Source organism: Odocoileus virginianus, chromosome 1 (genome assembly GCF_023699985.2).
Source record: "Odocoileus virginianus isolate 20LAN1187 ecotype Illinois chromosome 1, Ovbor_1.2, whole genome shotgun sequence".
NCBI lineage: Eukaryota > Metazoa > Chordata > Mammalia > Artiodactyla > Cervidae > Odocoileus > Odocoileus virginianus.
Genome location: NC_069674.1, coordinates 40,194,484 through 40,213,321, shown reverse-complemented (window position 1 = coordinate 40,213,321; position 18,838 = coordinate 40,194,484). Strand labels below are relative to the sequence as shown.

Genomic DNA, 18,838 nt, shown 5'->3' with positions numbered 1-18,838 from the left:
TATTGGTTTCTCTTCTTTTTTCCTTAAAATTTAATCTTTGAAGAAAGTTCTATAGGATTGTCTCTAAGTGTGGATTTTACTGAATCTTGGCACATATTTTGAAGAAGCTTCTATATTGAGACGATCTATAATTATCCATGTATGAAGTTTTATAGTTTTTAGAAGCCAAAATAGCAATAGAAAAGAAGGCAAAATAATCTTAACAGAATTACTAGTTTTACTAGAGTTCTCTAGAGAATTGCTTCAAATTTTGGTAATGTAATTATTTGCTATGTACTGTGTTCCCCAGGATTGTATTTTTGTTTTCTAATGGAAGAAAAGTAGAGCAATTGGGCCACAGCCTCACATTTGGTCCATCTTGCTGCATCTATACACCACTTCCTCCTACTGGCTTGTGTGTCCCAGCCATCATATTTCATCTGTTGTACCGTCACAGGTAACTAGGAAGGGTTTGTATGTGTGTGTATGTTTTATGTTTTTTTATATGTGTGTATTTTTTTTTTCCCTGACACTGAGTGACATGCAGGATCTTAGTTCCCTGACCTGGGGATGGACCCTGAGCCCCCTGCTTTGGGAGCATGGAGTCTTAACCACTGAACTGCCAGGGGAGTCCCAATAATAAACAATTTGAAGTGAGCCAAATTTGGTCATACTTCAGAATCCATGCAGGATTGGTTCCAAGACCTCTCGGATATTCGATCCACAAGATGCTCAAATTTGTTATATAAAATGGTATAACACTTGCACACAAGATTGGGCCATCCTCCCAGATACTTTAACTCGTCTCTGGGTTACTTATACTACCTAAAACACTGTGAATACTATATATAGTTGTAAATACAGTGTAAATGTTCTGTAAATAGTTGTCAGTGCATGGCAAGTTCAAGTTTTACTCTCTGGAAATTTCTGGAATATTTTTCTCCAATATTATTTTTTAATTTGGTCACACCAGGTCTTATTTGCAGCATGTGGGATCTAGTTTTCTGACCAGGGATGGAACCTGGGCCCACTGTGTTGGAAGAGCAAAGTGTTAACTGCTGGACATCAGGGAAGTCCCTCCAATTTTTTTTTTTTTTTTTTTTTTGGTTATGCTGGGTCTTCACTGCTGAGGGCACACTTTCTCTTGTTCTGGAGGGTTGGGGCTACTCTCTAGTTGTGTGCACACTTCTCATTGTGTGGCTTCTCTTGTGGAGCACAGGCTCTAGGGCATGTAGATTCAGTAGTTATGCACAAGCTTAGTTGCCCCTCAACATGAATTGTCCTAGACAAGGGATTGAACCCATGTCCCCTGCATTGGCAGGTGAATTCTTAGCCAGTGGATTACCAGGGAAGCTCCCTCCTGAATATTTTTGATCCATGATTGGTTGAATCTGTAGACATAAAACCTGTGGATATGGAGGACAAACTGTACTATAGTTTTAAAATTAATGTTTTTGAAATTTTAAATATTTAGTACAGGTAAAAGGAATGTGTGATGAGAGTCCTCTCTGCCCATAGGCCTTTAACCCTCTACCCAAAGACACCCACTGGAAGACATTTCTCTGTATTCTCCAAAGGGTATGTAAAAGCACAGAGATACTTTATTCTGCTTTTTTACAAAAACTAGCATGTTATAGGGCTTCCCTGATGGCTCAGTGATTAAGAATACGCTTGCCAATGCAGGAGACGGGTTTGGTCCCCAGTCAGGAAGATTCCCTGGAGGACGAAATGGCTACCCACTCCAGTATCCTTGCCTTGGAAGTCCCATTGACAGAGAAGTCTGGTGGGCTACAGTCCTTGAAGTCACAAAAGAGTCGGACATGACTTAGCCTAATCACAACAGTATATGTTATATTGTATTCTACTGCTCTTTTTTTTTCCCCACTTAAAAGTCTAGTTGAGGCTATTCTGGAGATGGCACTACCTTGTTCTTTTAACAATTACATCCTCATTATGTCAGTGACTTATCCAGAAGGCAGTTTGAAAATTTGCTGGCCTCTGACAATAGATGGGGGTAGTGCCGGATGTATTATAATGCCTGAGACTGCCCCACTGACTTCCAAACATCAGATGTTTGTGTGTGAAAAATGCATCTAAGTCTAAACTCCATTTTACATGTTAACACAAAGTGTTTGGTTTTGGGTTGTTGAAAATTTGAATATCCCTGACACTTCCCAGTTCGAGAACTTCTCTGTAATCTAATGGAAGCATGAACATTGGAAGGGCCTAAAGGCTACTGGAATTATGTCAGAGAGACACAGAGGTCAACTTAGGGGGGCTTGTACTAGCCAAATTTGGAATGATTTGAACATCAAAAATAATGAGTGCAATCATAATACATTGAATGAAAATCCTTGAGTCCATTGTGATAGGAGGGAGGGAGAGATTAGAAGATTTCTCAATATTTTGCAACCACAGAATAATTGATTCAGGGAAATTCCCTCTTGGTCCAGTGGTTAGGACTTCACACACTGCTGAGGGCATGAGTTCAGCCCCTGATTCCCTGACTAGAGAAATAGGCTCCCTCAAGCTACGTGATGCAGCCAAAAACTTTTGTTAATTGATTCAGGTGAAGATCATTAATTGATACTGAAAAAAAACATCAGGTGAAAGGTATGGGAACAGAGTTCACACAGGCAAAGTACCATCTCACAGGGTACCTACTCAGCAGGAAGTGTACGAAGTACCTTTCCAGTGGAGCAGCTGATGGTCTGTTGAGTCTAAGCTCATATGCCAACTGACAAGAGGCAGAATTAAGTGCATATAGCATCACCTACGAAATCTGATTATATTCTTTGCAGCCAAAGATGGAGAAGCTCTACACAGTCAGCAAAAACAAGACCAGGAGCTGACTGTGGCTCAGATCATGAACATCTTATTGCCAAATTCAGACTTAAATTGAAGAAAGTAGGGAAAACCACTAGACTATTCAGGTATGACCTAAATCAAATCCCTTATGATTATACAGTGGAAGTGAGAAATAGATTCAGGGTATTAGATATGATAGAGTGCCTAAAGAACTATGGACGAAGATTTGTGACATTGTGCAGGAAGCAGTGATCAAGACCATCCCCAAGAAAAAGAAGTGCAAAAAGGCAAAATGGTTGTCTGAGGAGGCCTTACAAATTAGCCATGAAAAGGAGAAGCGAAAGGCAAAGGAGAAAAGGAAAGATCTACCCATCTGAATGCAGAGTTCCAAAGAATAGCAAGGAGAGATAAGAAAGCCTTCCTCAGTGATCAATGCAAAGAAATAGAGGAAAACAATAGAATGGGAAAGACTAGAGACCTCTTTAAAAAAAAAAAAAAAAAAGATACCGAGGTAATATTTCATGCAAAGATGAGTACAATAAAGGACAGAAATGGTATGGACCTAACAGAAGCAGAAAGTATTAAAAAGAGGTGGTGCGGTAGGGGGTTTCAGGATGGGGAACACATGTATACCCGTGGCTGATTCATGTCAATGTATGGCAAGACCACTACAAAAAAAAAAAAAAAGAGGTGGCAAGAATACACAGAAGAGCTATACAAAAAAGATCTACATGATCCAGATAACCACGTTGGTGTGGTCACTCACCTAGAGCCAGACATCCTGGAATGAGAAGTCAAGTGGGCCTTAGGAAACATCACTATGAACAAATCTAGTGGAGGTGATGGAATTGCAGTTGAGCTATTTCAAATCCTAAAATATGATGCTGTGAAAGTGCTGCACTCAATATGCCAGCAAATTTGGAAAACTCAGCAGTGGCCACAGGACTGGAAAATGTCAGTTTTCATTCCAGTCCCAAAGAAAGGCAGTGCCAAAGAATGCTCTAACTACTACTGCACAATTGCACTCATCTCACACGCTAGCAAAGGAATGCTCCAAATTCTCCAAGCCAGGCTTCAATAGTACGTGAACCATGAACTTCCAGATGTTCAAGCAGAGTTTAGAAAAGGCAGAGGAAGCAGAGGTCAAGTTGCCAACACCCGTTGGATCATCGAAAAAGCAAGAGAGTTCCAGAAAAACATCTGCTTTATTGACTACGCCAAAGTCTTTGACTGTGTGGATCACAGCAAACTGGGAAATTCTTCAAGAGATGGGAATACCAGACCACCTGACCTGCCTCCTGAGAAACCTGTATGCAGGTCAGGAGGCCACAGTTAGAACCTACATGGAACAACACACTGGTTCCAAATTGGGAAAGGAGTACGTCAAGGCTGTATATTGTCACCTGCTTATTTAACTTATATGCAGAGTACATCATGAGAAATGCTGGACTGGATGAAGCACAAGCTGGAATCAAGATTGCCGGGAGAAATATCAGTAACCTCAGATATGCAAATGACACCACACTTATGGCAGAAAGCGAAGAAGAACTAAAGAACCTCTTGAAGAAAGAGAGTGAAAAAGTTGGCTTAAACCTCAACATTCAGAAAACTAAGATCATGGTATCTGGTCCCATGACTTCATGGTAAGTAGATGGGGAAACAGTGGAAACAGTAGCTGACTTTATTTTTCTGGGCTCCAAAATCACTGCAGATGGTGACTGCAGCCATGAAATTAAGATACTTACTCCTTGGAAGAAAACCTATGACAATCCTAGACAGCATATTAAAAAGCAGAGACATTACTTTACCAACAAAGGTCTGTCTAGTCAAAGCTATGGTTTTTACAGTAGTCATGTATGGATGTGAGAGTTGGACTATAAAGAAGGCTGAGTGCTGAAGAATTGATGCTTTTGAACTGTGGTGTTGGGGAAGACTCTTGAGAGTCCCGTGGACTGCAAGGAGATCCAACCAGTCCATCCTAAAGGAAAACAGTCCTGGATATTCATTGGAAGGACTGATGCTGAAGTTGAAACTCCATTAGTTTGACCACCTGATGTGAAGAACTGACTCATTGGAAAAGACCCTGTTGCTGGGAAAGATTGAAGGCAGGAGGAGAAAGGGATGCAGAGGATGAGATGGTTGGATGGCATCATGGACATGAGTTTGAGTAGGCTCCAAGGGTTGGTGATGGACAGGGAAGCCTGGCGTGCTTCAGTCCATGGGGTCGAAAAGAGTTAGACAGAACTGAGCAACTGAACTAAACTGATGATGCCCTTCTGCTTAACAGTTGAACTTGTGTCCATTGAAGCTTCTCGAATTTCCAGTTTACAGATAATACAAGAGCTAGAAGAACAAGCAAGTAACACAAAGTGGAGACATTGGCAGCAGCTCCAAGATAAGGGATATTCCACAAAGTCAATGTGCTGGACTTAAAGGAGTTGACATCATTTAAGAAAAACAGAGGTCAAAGACCACAGTGTAGAATTCAACTTATATGAAACAGAGAGAAAAGGCAAATCTAGAGAAAGACTTGTAGTTTGCCAGGCACTGGGAGTGACAGTCAGAGGAACTGCAAATGGGCATGGGGTTCTTTCTAGTGTGGTGGATTACAGGGATGGTTGCATGACTCAGTAAATTCACTACTGTACTCTTAAAATGGGTGAATTTTATGGTATATTATGTATATACCATATATGGTGTATATATGCCTGCCTGCCTGCCAAGTCACTTCAGTCATGTCCAACTCTTTGTGACCTCATGGGCTGTAGCCCACCAGGCTCCAGTGTCCAGGGGATTCTCCAGGCAAGAATAATGGAGTGGGTTGCTATGCCCTCCTCCAGGGGATCTTCCCACATCTACTTACATCTCCTGCTTTGGCAGGCAGGTTCTTTACCACTAGCGCCACCTGGTATGTTATGTAGTGTATATTACACATTGTAATACCAATAGTTTTTAATACTAATAAAAATTGTTAGAAAGTAGGGCTGTTCTAGATTTTAAAAAGACATCTAACAATCAAATAGGCTTCCCAGGTGGCACTAGGGGTAAAGAATCCACTGATGCAGATTCAATCACTGGGTTGGGAAGATCCCCTGGAGTGGGAAATGGCAACCCACTCCAGTATTCTTGCTTGGAAAACTCTATGGACAGAGGAGCCTGGTGGGCTACAGTCCACGGGGCTGCAAAGCATTGGACACTACTGAGCGACTGAACACACAGCAAACTAGGACTGCCCTGGTGGTTCAGATGGTGAAGAATCTGCCTGCAATGCAAGAAACCTGGGTTCAAACACTGGGTAGGGAAAATCCCTGGAGAAGTGACTGGCTACCCAGTAAAGCATCTGCCTACAATGCGGGAGACCTGGTTTCAATCCCTGGGTCAGGAAGATCTCCTGGAGAAGGAAATGGCAACTCACTCCAGTATTCTTGCCTGGAAAATCCCATGGATGGAGGAACATGGCCAGCTACAATACATGGAGCTGCAGGGTCTGACATGTCTGAGTGACTTTCAAATATGTAAAACCTAAGTTAGATCATGGTGCAGTTGGGGTAGAAGAGCATTAAAACACCAACTGTATATAAACTGTACCTTAATAAAGCTGATTTGGGGCTTTCCTGGTGGCTTGATTGGTAAAGAATACACCTGCCAATGCAGGAGACGTGTGCTTGATCCCTGGGTCAGGAAGAACCCTGGGTAGGAGGAAATGGCAACCTGCTCCAGTATTCTTGCCTGGGAAACCCCATGTACAAGGAAGCCTGACATGTTCATGTAGCCCATAGGGTCAGTCAGACCCAACTTAGTAACTAAAAACACCCCTCTGGAACCAATGAGGGAACCTGGAATAGATTCCCATGGAATAGATGCCATAGATTTTATGGATTTTGCTTCGAGATGTGTTAAAGGCACTGGGTGTGCCGTATCTCCTAGGGTACATGCCTGGCTGACTTCTCTTATTCTTTCCAGGAATCTTAGGCCACCCTGTGATCCAGATTCTGCTCCACTTGCATTCCTGGGGAGACCCTGAAGCAACTGTTTTAGGTTGCTTTTCAAAAACTGAACTTGTTTTTAGAGACATAGGTGATGAGATTGACAAACAGAAAAATCAAAGTCAGGGATCTCTGTTGAGGGAATACAGTACACAACTGGGTAGGGTTCCCAAGAGAAGTCCTAGGTTTTAAAGGAAACCATGCTTGTGAACATGAAAGTCCTCATCTCTCCAGATTATGGCTGTTAGGTCTGCATTTTACAGAGTGCAAGGCCTCAAATGACCATGATGGACTCTATAACTAGCCAGGGAAAAGTTCCAGATCTGGTCCCTTAGCTGGTCTAGCAGAGCCAGATGCCCTCTGCAGGTAGACCACACCAGGCCTGCCTTTCTCCACCAGACTGTCCTTTGTCAAGAACTTCAGTTAAGCTGTTATATTCCATCTCAAACAGCTACAGACACCCCAGGAACATGACCAAAAGACCCTGCCCCTCAGAGCCTAAGGTTTGATATTCTTGAGTGCTGCCACCACTGAACATGTCTGTTTTAATATTAGCTATGGTTTTCAAACTGTCACAATTTTTATGGATACTCATTAATGTGCCAAATGAGAATTTTTTGGTCCAACCTGGTCACAATCTTCAAGTTTCAGCTTGTTCTTTCCCTGCCTCAGCCTACATTTTCAGTATTTCACTCAGCTTGCTCTTGGGATACTCCATTATCAACACTTCATTCTTGGGTCAGTTCAGTTTAGCTGCTCAGTCGTGTCTGACTCTGCAACCCCACGGACTGCAGCAAGCCAGGCTTACCTGGTCATCACCAATTTTGGGTTAGGGAAGAAAAAAAGCAAAGTGCTCTGGAATTTTAAGTAAACACAACTTTTGTCTTAGAAGTAACCTGTTGCTGCTTAAAATGAAACCTACATCAATACGCTAATGCAAACAAAGACAGATAATTGTTTAGTTTTTATTTCATAATCATAAATTTAACTTTGCAATCCAGCTAAACTTGGAGGGAGATAAGGAAAATATGGAACCCAAAGAACTGTAGCGAGAGCACAAAGATTATGGGATATTTCGAGCATATGGGGGTGAAGGGGTGCTCTCCTGGGCTACAGAAGGAATGGTCTGGTGGTTAAGTAAAACATAAGTCAAATTTATTAGATTTGTCCACAGTCAGCAATGGTGATCTTCTTGCTGGTCTTGCCATTTCTGGACCCAAAGCGCTCCATGGCTTCCACAATATTCATGCCCTCTTTCACCTTGCCGAAGACGACATGCTTGCCATCCAACCTAGAAACAGAATAATAAACATTACTACCTGTGACCAGAGATGTTAAATACTGGAAACATTTTATTCTTCTACCTAAAAAACATTGGCAACACCAATAGATTGCTTTAAGCCAGTCTAAAAAACATTAAGAGAGTCTCCACTGTTAAGAATCCTAATTTTAGAATGGACCCCTTAAAAAGAGCCAACAAACCACAAGCAAATTAGATGAAAGCACCACTCTTAACTAAACCAATCAGCTAAATGCCCTGTTTTGCTAGAGTATCTCCATGCACTTTCTATAAGCACACTACAGAAATTTAAACTATGATCCAGCCCTTCCACCATCTTAGAGCAGGCAACAGAAGGGAAAGCGCCTTTGCCACATCCTGTCTTACCACTCAGTCTTGGCAGTGCAGATGAAAAACTGGGAACCGTTTGTGTTGGGGCCAGCATTTGCCATGGACAAGATGCCAGGACCTGTATGCTTCAGGATGAAATTCTCATCATCAAATTTCTCACCATAGATGGACTTGCCACCAGTACCATTATGGCGTGTGAAGTCACCACCCTGTGAACATAAAGAAAAACATGTCACTTTTGGCAACACAGCCAGAAAACATGCCATGTCTGCAAGTTCAAACTTTAAGACTCAAGTTCAAAACAAGGTGGTCAAGGGACTTCTCAGGTGGTCCGGTGGCTAAGACTGTGCTCCCAATGCAGTGGATCCAGGTTCAATTCCTTGTCAGGAAACTAGATCCCACACATTGCAACCAAGACCCAGCGCAGCCAAATAAATGAATATTAAATAAATAAAACTAGAAGGTCACATGGAACCAAAATGGTAGAACAGCACTTCATATGTGCACATATTTTTTTTTTTTTTTAAATAACACTATAGAACTATAGCAACTTAGACGGCATCCTATCAGTGCAAAATTGTAAAATAAACAAATGGGCCAGAATATTTTAACAGCAGACTGGTCCCAGTGCAGACAAACCATATATACACATGTTGGAGTATTCTAGTTCAATCCTAAATTAAGACAACCCAAGTCAATTTCATACCTGGCACATAAATCCCGGAATTATTCTGTGAAAGCAGGAACCTTTATAACCAAATCCTTTCTCCCCAGTGCTCAGAGCACGAAAGTTTTCTGTTAAAATAAAGTATATACATATATATATATATAGACACACACACACACACCAGTTAATAACCAGAATACCTTTGTTAAACAAACTAACCTGCTGTCTTTGGAACTTTGTCTGCAAACAGCTGTAAGAGAAAAATGACAGTTAATTAACATCTGTTTGCATATTTTGTTGCTTAGTACCCTTGTCTTTAGGGGTTTCTGAATCATAAATTCGTTTTCTCACAGGAACAGAATGCTTCTTTCAGTAATTGCTCTGAATCCCAAATAAGAACTGTTCATGACAGCCTTAAGTCCTGTGGTGTTGGGTTAGCAACATGAGACCCAAAGACGTGCCAAAAATCCAGAACCAGCAATGACTCAAATAGTGTGAGGCTTCTAAAAAGTGACTTAAAACTTTTATGTGTTATCACACCTACTTCTGAACAGATATATGGCTTCTCAAATGTACATCACCTCCCCCAACTTCAGTTTGAACCTATCGACAAGATTTTCAGGAATACCAAGTACTCCTGCTTGATCAGGGAGTAAACAGATGTAATTTTAGTCACTGGTAATGAAAATGCTACTACCTCCAATCTGTTAACATAGCTTTACGGATTGGATGAGCAGTCACTTCTTGGTTTCCAGGTCCCTTACCTAGTAGTGGGGTAAAAAATAAAGATTGGTTTCTAGTACAACTGCTTCAAACCTTTCCTGCATATATAAAACATTTTGGCCCAAAACGCTTTAACATCACACTTAAACAAACCCTTTAAAATATTTCATGAACTATTCCAGAGACCTGTGACTAAATCATCTATTGAAATCCTGTATGTTTCTTAGATACAGTTACTTAGCTTCTAAGTATTGTGTGTAAAACATATGGTCTCTCCTAAATCTAACGTTTCTCAAACCCTGTACTCACCCGCTTCCCTTGTAAACCGTTACTAAAGTTAAAAGTCCGTACTGGCAGTTCCACCTCAATTCTCACCAACGGATATGCCAAGAGATCCTATCTCATTTCCATTAAGCCCTCTGGCTAACCCGAGACACACGCTAGAAAGCGTTAGGCTCAGGCCAAGTTTCCACGTGACCCCCGATCAATTATCAGCTGACTACAGATAAAAGTGGGGCGTGGATCAATAGGATGTATTATTTCTCCGAAGAGTTTTACCTCAGGGCAAGCTTCCACATGGGCCCTTACCAATTCTTAGCTCTGACTACAATGCAAATATAGACTCAATAGGACCTAACGTTTTCTCTCTTAACAAGGGTTAAGGCGTCTTCTATGTGCCTCCAACACGGACAGAGTTATCATGGCAGGAAACCCACTGCCCTCATGATCTGCATGGGGGCCTATCCATCCTTGGGACAGGATCCTAAAACTAACCACTGGCAGCTTTTGAGAGGTCGTTGAGGAGGATAAAACCACCTAGGGCTACACCCTAAGTGAGACAACAGGACAGAAGAGTCTGGCGTGCTGCAGTCCATGCGGTCTGAGTTGGACACGATTTAGCGACTGGACACTTCACGACCTACCGGTTAACCGGAACGGAATCGCATTTACCGTTTCAAGAGCACGCCGACTTACTTAGCTACCTTGCTGTAACCACAAACTGACTAATAAGTACTCCTAACATCCCTTAACTAGTTAACACACCATCAGAGGGGGCCTGCCGCGGAGCCAGTCTGGACTAGTCCATTCTGCAGGACGACAACCGGGAGGAGCCCGGGCGCCTCCCACCCACCGTCACCGCAGCGGAAGGCGGGCCTCAGCGCCAGCGGAGGCAAGGCCGCCTGCACATTTCCGCTCGGGGTGGGGGTGGGGGCGGGGAGGGGCACGAGGGACCTCCTTCTACATCTCAAAATTTTAAGATATCTGGGGAAACCCTGGAGTCTGCCAGCCCCGCAGCCCTATAACCCAACCCTGAACCAGCAGGCGTCCTCCGGGACCAGGGCGAGGCTGCTATCCCCACCGACCCTGACGCGCCCGGGGCGGGAAAAGCAGTGTTCAGGTGCGACCGTCGCGGTAGCGCGAAGGGAGCCGCTTCCGAGCACTCGAGGGTGGCCTCGGGACTGTCGCAGCGCCCTGAAGCCGGCGTCTGCCTTCCGTTTAGGGCGTTGTCGACCCTATGGGGCCTGCGGTCCCGCGTGGCGACCAACAGATAGCAGCCCGAGCACGTGCGCGGCCGGAAGGGCGCGGCAGCCCCTCCCCCGCCCGCCCCGCCTTTGTCTACCCGCCGCCCCCGGCCTCCCAAAATGGCCCCTCGTCAGGAAATGGCGCCGCGCCGCCCGCGTTCCTCAAGCAGGGTGCCTGCACCCGGTTACTCGGCCTCTCCCCCCGCCGACCGCTCGGGCCCACCCGGCGCGTCGCCGCCTGCCCCAACCTCAAAAGAGACGCGGCCCAAGGGCTCGCCGTCGACAGCGATGTCGAAGAAGACGGTGGGGTTGACCATGGCTAGACAGCAAGGAAGGCTCCGGGGTGGCGGCGTCTGCAAGGCAGCACGAGCCCCGCCGCCCTCCTCTTTTATAGCCAGTCCAAGCCCCGCCTACAGCCGGTCGCGCGCCTCATCTCTGGCCAATCGCGACCAGGGGTCAGTCGAAGTGACGGAATGGCTGGCCTATGAGTAGAGATGGCGCCCGAGAGGCAGGACTGGAGACGCGCGTGCGTGCTGGGCGATGCGGGCAGGTTCCCGCCCGCGGGCTCGGTCTCTGCGCTGCGGCGTGGGGTCGCGCGCTAGCGATGGCTATGGGGACGAGGATCGGGCGTGGCGATCGCCCTGGTGGGCCGGTGGGAGCTGGAGGGCCGTGCACCTGCCCTGCCTGGCGACCAGGACGTCTCCCCATTGCTCAGAGGGGGAAACTGAGGCGAACACAGGCCTCAAGGTCGCGCCGCCCGCCAAGGTCGCTTGGGGTCCCCGGAGCGCGCCTCTCTGGAAGGCTAGGTGGCCTTGAACATCACCATTTTCTCACTGCAGATGAGGTTGAGGCTCAGTCGCCTCCCTCTCTGCTTACCCCTCTCCCTTCTAGTCTGAGAGGTTATGAAATGCTTCCAAAATGTCCTACTTTCCGAAAATATCTTGCATACTCTACTTGAATTTTCTCCAGGAGGAAGACATTAAAGCAAGAGGCTGGCAGATTCTTACCTATAAAGACACACTGCGCACTTTTGCCTTCCTTTTAAATCTTTTAAATTCTCTACCCCGCACCCCCTCTTTCAGAGGCAGAATTGAGTTCTGGGTGAAAGACAAAGCCACAACTTAAAAATGAATTCCCTTAGTCAAAGATATTAATAATGCTTTTTTTATTACTAGTACTAAATGCACTTATATGACCCTGGTCTTTTGTTCAGAAAACCTTGAGAAGAAAATCTATATATCCTCCAACACTTAGTTGCAACATTCAGAGTGTTATTTAATATATTTCTGAAACTCAGTTTCTTCATCTGCAAAACCAGGATAGGAATCTGAGAAGCAAGTGAGAATTTATGACTGATGAAATCCAGTGTCTGGCATCGTGCCATCATTAATAATGGCATTGTGAGCTTACATGTGCTCAGAATTTATAGAGTGTGGTTTTGTTCTCACAACCAGCCCATAATCCCCATTTACAGAAAAGTGGAAAGTGAGCATCTTCCATGTTAAATAGCTTGTTCAGAATAACCAGTTTAGGAGTATTAACAAAGCCAGAACTGGAAACTGCGGGGTTTTTTTTTTTTTTTTTTTTTTTGCTCATTCCACATCACCTTTTGCTTTGTGACCCTGAGGAAGCTGCTTGTCCTTATCTGATACAGAAAAAATGACCCAAGGCCCTCAGGGGTAAACTCCCTCAACTTCTATCTCCTTCACTCTCAATCTTAAAGCAGTTAGGAACCCCTCCTAAGAAATAAATGAATGGATAATAAGAGCATCACTTATGGCTTCCCTCACATTACTATTCAAAGTCTAGTCTTCTCTTTACTATCATCCTCTCACTTCACACAGGTATACCATGTGTACACTCAAGAAAATAAACGTGCACGTGTTCTGTTTGTTCAAGGGGGAGCCAGTGTTGCAGGGGATCCTGTATTAGCATTATCTCTTGAATAGGACTTCCTTACCAAGTAAAACTTCAGCAGGCATAGAACCTCAGGAATGTGAGACTGTCCAGTGCCTTATTTGGATGATTCTGACCAAAAGCAAATCCAGCTGAATTCAACAGAGCCCTGATCTGGTTAGCTGGAGGTGTACTATACCAACCACCAGCTGGCAAGCAGAAGTCTGTGACTTTGTCCATGGAGCGTATTATAAACAAGTGCTTACTTCAAAAATGTCTCTAGAGAGACTGTAACGGGGGAAAAGTCAGGTTATTCAAAATTATAAAAATAGGCTACTTTTTTTTATGGTAGATGATCGAAGATGGTAACTTGTCTCATATGTGCTTCTTGCCCAGGGCCTCGCTTCTGCTTCTGCCACTTGGCTTCTGCTGAGACCCGCAATGACATCACAACCCACACACCCATGAGCTTTCTCCAGGCCACGTCTTCCCTGATATGACTCTCCATCAGGAACCACCTCCTGCTTCCTTGATGGGCTGGACTTTTCTCTCCCATTTCTCCAACGCTGAGCTTTTCCTCTTGAACTGTTCCACACTTTTGTCCTGTCGTAGTCATACATTTGATCTTGTTTTGTTCCCTACACATTGGCTATGGTCAGCCTTATTCACTCTCATGGCTCAGATTCTCAGGTAACTTCTCAACCAAGCTCCAGGCCCATGCTAACTCCAGAGCTCCATGAGCTAACTCCAGAGCTAACTCCAGTGGCTCCTCCCTGCCCACTGGGTCTCTCCTCAAGAATAAACCCTCAGACAGAGCTCTGCCACCTACCCTTCTTCCCCAGGCCTCCCCGTCCCCAGGCCTGCTCTCCCTCCCCACCGCAACAACTCTGGCTTGGCCTTTTGCAGCAGCCTCTGAACTGGTTACTTGGCCCAGGTTTTTTCTTGGTATTTCTGGAATGGTCATTCACCAAGTCATGTGGTTTTGTAACTCCCAAGCTGTACAACCTCTTGGTCACCCATAGTGACCAGGCAGCTCCTTCACAGTCTGGTCTTAACTTGCTTTTCAGTCTCCTGGCTGGGATTTTTCCTGCCACGTTGAGTTTCTCATTACCACCCCCACGCTGCCTTTCCAGTACTCCTTTGCCTGTGGCCTGTGCCACCAAATCTCACCCTGTGGTCCCCATGGGAATCTTCCTTAGCTCTCCCAGAGGTACTGGGTCTGGTCTGCAGCTTCAAAACTCAGAAGACATGTATTGAATGAATGCATAAATCCATGAAGAAAGGGCCAACCAAAACCCGGCCCTGGGGACTCCCCTGGTGGTCCTCAGTTCTTCCACAGAGGCAAGGGTTCAATCCCTGGTGGGCAAACTAAGATCTCATATGCCACATTGCCAAAACAAAAACAAAAGCGGCCCTGGAGTGTGACTCCTCAGTGGGGTTGTTAATTAATTTGCACACACTGCCCAGAGCTGGTGACTCTGCATCCTGGCCCGGCATCAGTAATCATCCAGTCACTTGACAAGCAGCTTCTCACTGAACATCATCGTTAGGTGCTGAAGATATTCACTTCAGCCCCACCATGCTGTCCGCACATCTGTGGAGGATACCTGCCCGCACCCTCACTCCTTGCTGGTTCCATCCTTGGTCCTGTCCACATCTATCCAGCCCCAGCCAGGCTGTCTAAGCCCCATGGCTGCTCTTCCTTTCCCCCTTAGAGGAAAAGAGCTTCTTACAGCTCTTCTGGCTGCCTGGATCCTCCTCATCCACCAGTCCCTGAAGAGCACATCCTTGCCACCCTCTCCTTCCCTCCTAATTCACTTGTGAAAGTAGTCTATGCTTCTGTGACCTGTCCAATCACTTCCCCCTCCAAACGTGTCATCAGACTCCTGCTCCCACCCTTAACCAGAAACTGCCCTAGCCAAGGCCCCCAGGGACCTCGCATTTACAAACTTGAGATTCATTTGCTTTAATACGGCTGGCATTTGACCCCATCATGCCACAGGGTTCTGAGCTCTCAGCCCCAGGTACCCACCCTGCTGTTTAGAATGTGTTCAGTAGCAAGCAGGAGAAACCTCAGGCAGGAGCCGGTTTCAACAATAGAAATCCAGAGGGGCTCTGAGTAGATGGGCCTACTGAGCCATGGTTAGAAGTCAGGAAAGCCGAATGGAATGATCGAAATTCCAGCAGGGCCACTTTCCTACCCCTGAGAGTTATATGGGCCTGGGAAGTCTATACAGGAGTTCAGAATGCCTATCACATACAGAGATGATCAGATGGGGACAGAAAAGATGTTTATGTAGCTGAGGATTCATTTATGTTGAAAGGAAGGCAGACTGTTCTGTGCAGGACCAAGATGGGGGCCTCTGCGGCAGGCCAAAAGGACTTTGTCTGCAGCCAGGCCAGCCTGGCCATTATTGACCCGAGTCGGCTGTTAAAATGTGCACTAGGTTTCTCTCTCTCTTTGGCTTAGGTATGCATTTTTTTTTTTTTTCCCCTTGCTGCACTGCCCAGCATGCAGGGATCTTAGTTTCCTGACCAGGAATCGAACCCACGCCCTCCGCAGTTAATGCTCAGAGCTCTAACCACTTGACTGCCAGGTAATTCCTTGCATTTCCTTTTTTTTTTTTTTTAATTTATTTGCACCAGGTCTTAGTTGTGGTGTGCGGGATTTTTAGTTAGGGCATGTGGGATCTTGTTCCCGAACCAGGCATGAAACTCAGGCCCCCTGCATTGGGAGCTCAGAGTCTTAACTGGTTCAGAAACTGCCAGGGAAGTCCCTGCATTCTTTTTTTAATAGCTTTTAACAGGTGAATTTCATGGTGTGTAAGCTTTATTGAGACATAGTTTACATACCATGAAATTCACTTGTTTTAATCATACAATTCAGTAATTTTTTAGCAAATTCAGAGCAGTGCAAACATCCCCACAATCTAATTTTAGAACGTGTCCCTCACCCCAAGTACCTTGTGCCCCTTTTTAGTAATTCCTTGTTTCCACCCAGTAACTGCTTTTAAAATTCTGTAGTTAAAAAGTGATTTAGACTTGTGGTTTGAAATGGAAATACTATAAAGTTTATATATTGTGTTTAAACATTTAGGAGAACTTTAGGTTCAACATATTTAAAAGTCTATCAGAACTGTTTAATGCTCAAGGTGGTTTTTTTCTTTGCTAATTTGGATAATTAAGTACTTCAAAAGGAAACCAAATGTATTACACCTATAAATGCAGTTTAAATGTTGGAAGATGTAGTAAAAGAATTCAAATCTTCCGTGTTTATAAAGATACTAATATGATGTACAAGATAAAGAACTAGGTTTTAAAATGATAGTTTAATAAGTTAAATAGCAGTTGTGAAAATATAATAAAACAAATATAAAATATAACAAAATAAACACTGAGTAGCCTTTTTACATAAAAAAGAAGCTGCAGGACTCCAATCTTCATGTCAAGGGCCCTGAGGGCCTTTGGTTTTCTGTCCTCAGGCTGGTCACTTCACAGTTCCGGATGGTGCCACCACCTCCCCTCCCCTCCTGCATCCCCCCAAGTTCGTGTTCAAGATAGTCTGGTTGCTGTGAAGACTTAAGGAAGAGGGAGAAAGGGAAAGGGGAAGAAGGCCCGAGAATTACGCCACCACAATCCTGTTGGCTAAGCTTTCCCAGGAGCCCCGCCCAGTGGCTTTCACCCTTGGCTGCAGGAATCCAGGAAGATGAATATTTTGATCTGGGCACATTGCCAACCAAGCCACCCGGCTTCTGTTAGTAAGAAGGAAGGCAAAATGGATGCTTTGGGAGATAACAGGCAGCATCCAAGGCACCAACTATTGTCACCCAGCAGAAAAGTGATGGACTGGGAGGGATGGGGGCATTCTCAGTGCTTAGGAAACCTGCATAATAGGGCACAGGGAGAAACCCCACTCAGCTGGCTTTGGGGAGGACCACGCCCCTCCCCACCAGAAATGCTGGATCTGATAGCAGAGTGGGGATTGCATCTGCTTAGTGGAGCCCAGATCATTCCAATCTCCCCGATCACCCCAGATCACAGGAGGCTGGGAAAAGTGCTGTCTGGTGTTCTCTTGTATTCCCCACTCAGAAGGTGGGGCATTTCCCTAATACAGAAAAGGGCACAGTAACCAAACAAGGATAAATAAGGCTTAGGATAGTTATGTCAGGATTCCAGGAGGTATCGGGTGCCATTATTAAGATCATTATTTAATTCTCACAGCAGTCCTTTGAAGTAAGTACTATTATTTTTGCTATTTTTCACAAGAGGAGACAAGCTCAGAGAAGTTGAGTAACTTCCTCGGGGAGAGGGAGCCAGGGTTGATGCCCATTCTACCTGGCTGTGGGTCCTGTGCTACTCACTGTCATGTCACGTCCTGAAATTCTTAAAAAATCATGTTAAATATATATAACATAAAGTTTACCACTTTAACTAATTAAGCATACAGTTCATAGGCACAAAGTGCATTCCTATTACTATGCAGCCATCACCACCATCCATCTCCAGAACTTTTTCATCTTCCCAAACTGAAACTGTCCCCATTAAACACTAACTCCTCATCCTCCACTCCCAGCTCCTGGCACCCATCTATCTGCTTTCTGTCTCTATGAATTTGCTTATTCTAGAAACTTCACAAAAGTGGAGTCATACAGTATTTGTCCTTTCGTGTCTGGCTTATTTCACTTAGCATAATGTCCTCAAGGTCTATTCAGGTTGTAGCATGTGTCAGAATTTCCTTCCTTTTTGGAGCTGAATGATATTCCTTTGTTTATCCATCCTTCTATCCATGAACACTTAGATTGCTTCCATCTTTTGGCTATCATGGATAATGCTGCTATGAACATTGGTGAGTCCTTTCTTTCAATCTTTTTGTGCATATTCTATGACATAGAATTGCTGAATCAGACAATAATACGGCTTTACTTTTTTGAGGAACTTCCATACTGCACCATTTCCATGGCTGCTCCATTTTGCATTCATTCCAGCCATGCAGAACAGTTCCAATTTCTCCACATCCTCACCAACATGTTATTTTCTGTTTGTTTTTATAATAGCCGTCCTAATGGGTGTGAGGCGGTGCCTCGTTGTGGTTTTGACTCGCATTTCCCTAAAAGTGCTGTTGAGCATCTATTCTTGTGCTTTTGGCCATTTGTATGTCTTCCTTGAACAGAGGAATATCTGTTTAACCCTAATCTATTCTTTAAGTGAGTTGTCTGGCTTTTTGTTGTTGAGTTTTCGGAAGACTTTACATATTCTGTATATTAATGCCTTGCCATATGTATAATTTACAAATATGTTCTCCCATTCTGTAGGTTGCCTTTTCATTCTGTTGATAGTGTCATGATTTTTTTTTTTTTTTTTTGAGTGCCCAGGTTGTAGCCATTATCTTGATCTCATCTTTGGCTGTGTGATAAGTCACACTCAGTTTTGGTGTGTATTTGAGTCCTACCAGAAAGGGAAGGTCATTTTACCCACAGAGCCCAGTTCTCCAAGTTCCTGGGGTGGTTTCAGCCAAGTCCCTGTGGTGACCATCCTGGCCTCTTTCTCTGATGCTGAAGGCAGAACTGCAGCAGGTGAAGACAGAACCAGCAGAGGAAACTGAGGCAAGGACCATTCAGCCCACTGC

General features: G+C 44.6%; 1 protein-coding gene across 2 annotated transcripts; it reads right to left on the bottom strand.

The window, feature by feature from the left end:
• Window positions 1–7,906: 7,906 nt before the first annotated feature.
• Window positions 7,907–11,685, bottom strand: PPIA (peptidylprolyl isomerase A). Of its 2 annotated transcripts, none has more exons than XM_020893289.2 (5): window positions 11,565–11,685; window positions 9,290–9,320; window positions 9,110–9,198; window positions 8,440–8,612; window positions 7,907–8,064 (listed from the first exon to the last, which is right to left on the bottom strand). In XM_020893289.2, exons 1-5 carry the CDS (start codon window positions 11,631–11,633, stop codon window positions 7,932–7,934), a joined length of 495 nt encoding a protein of 164 aa, XP_020748948.1. In that variant the 5' UTR covers window positions 11,634–11,685; the 3' UTR covers window positions 7,907–7,931. The 2 variants fall into 2 exon arrangements, with proteins under 2 accessions (XP_020748948.1, XP_020748949.1); XM_020893290.2 differs by lacking the exon at window positions 11,565–11,685 and adding an exon at window positions 10,838–10,855.
• Window positions 11,686–18,838: the final 7,153 nt, after the last annotated feature.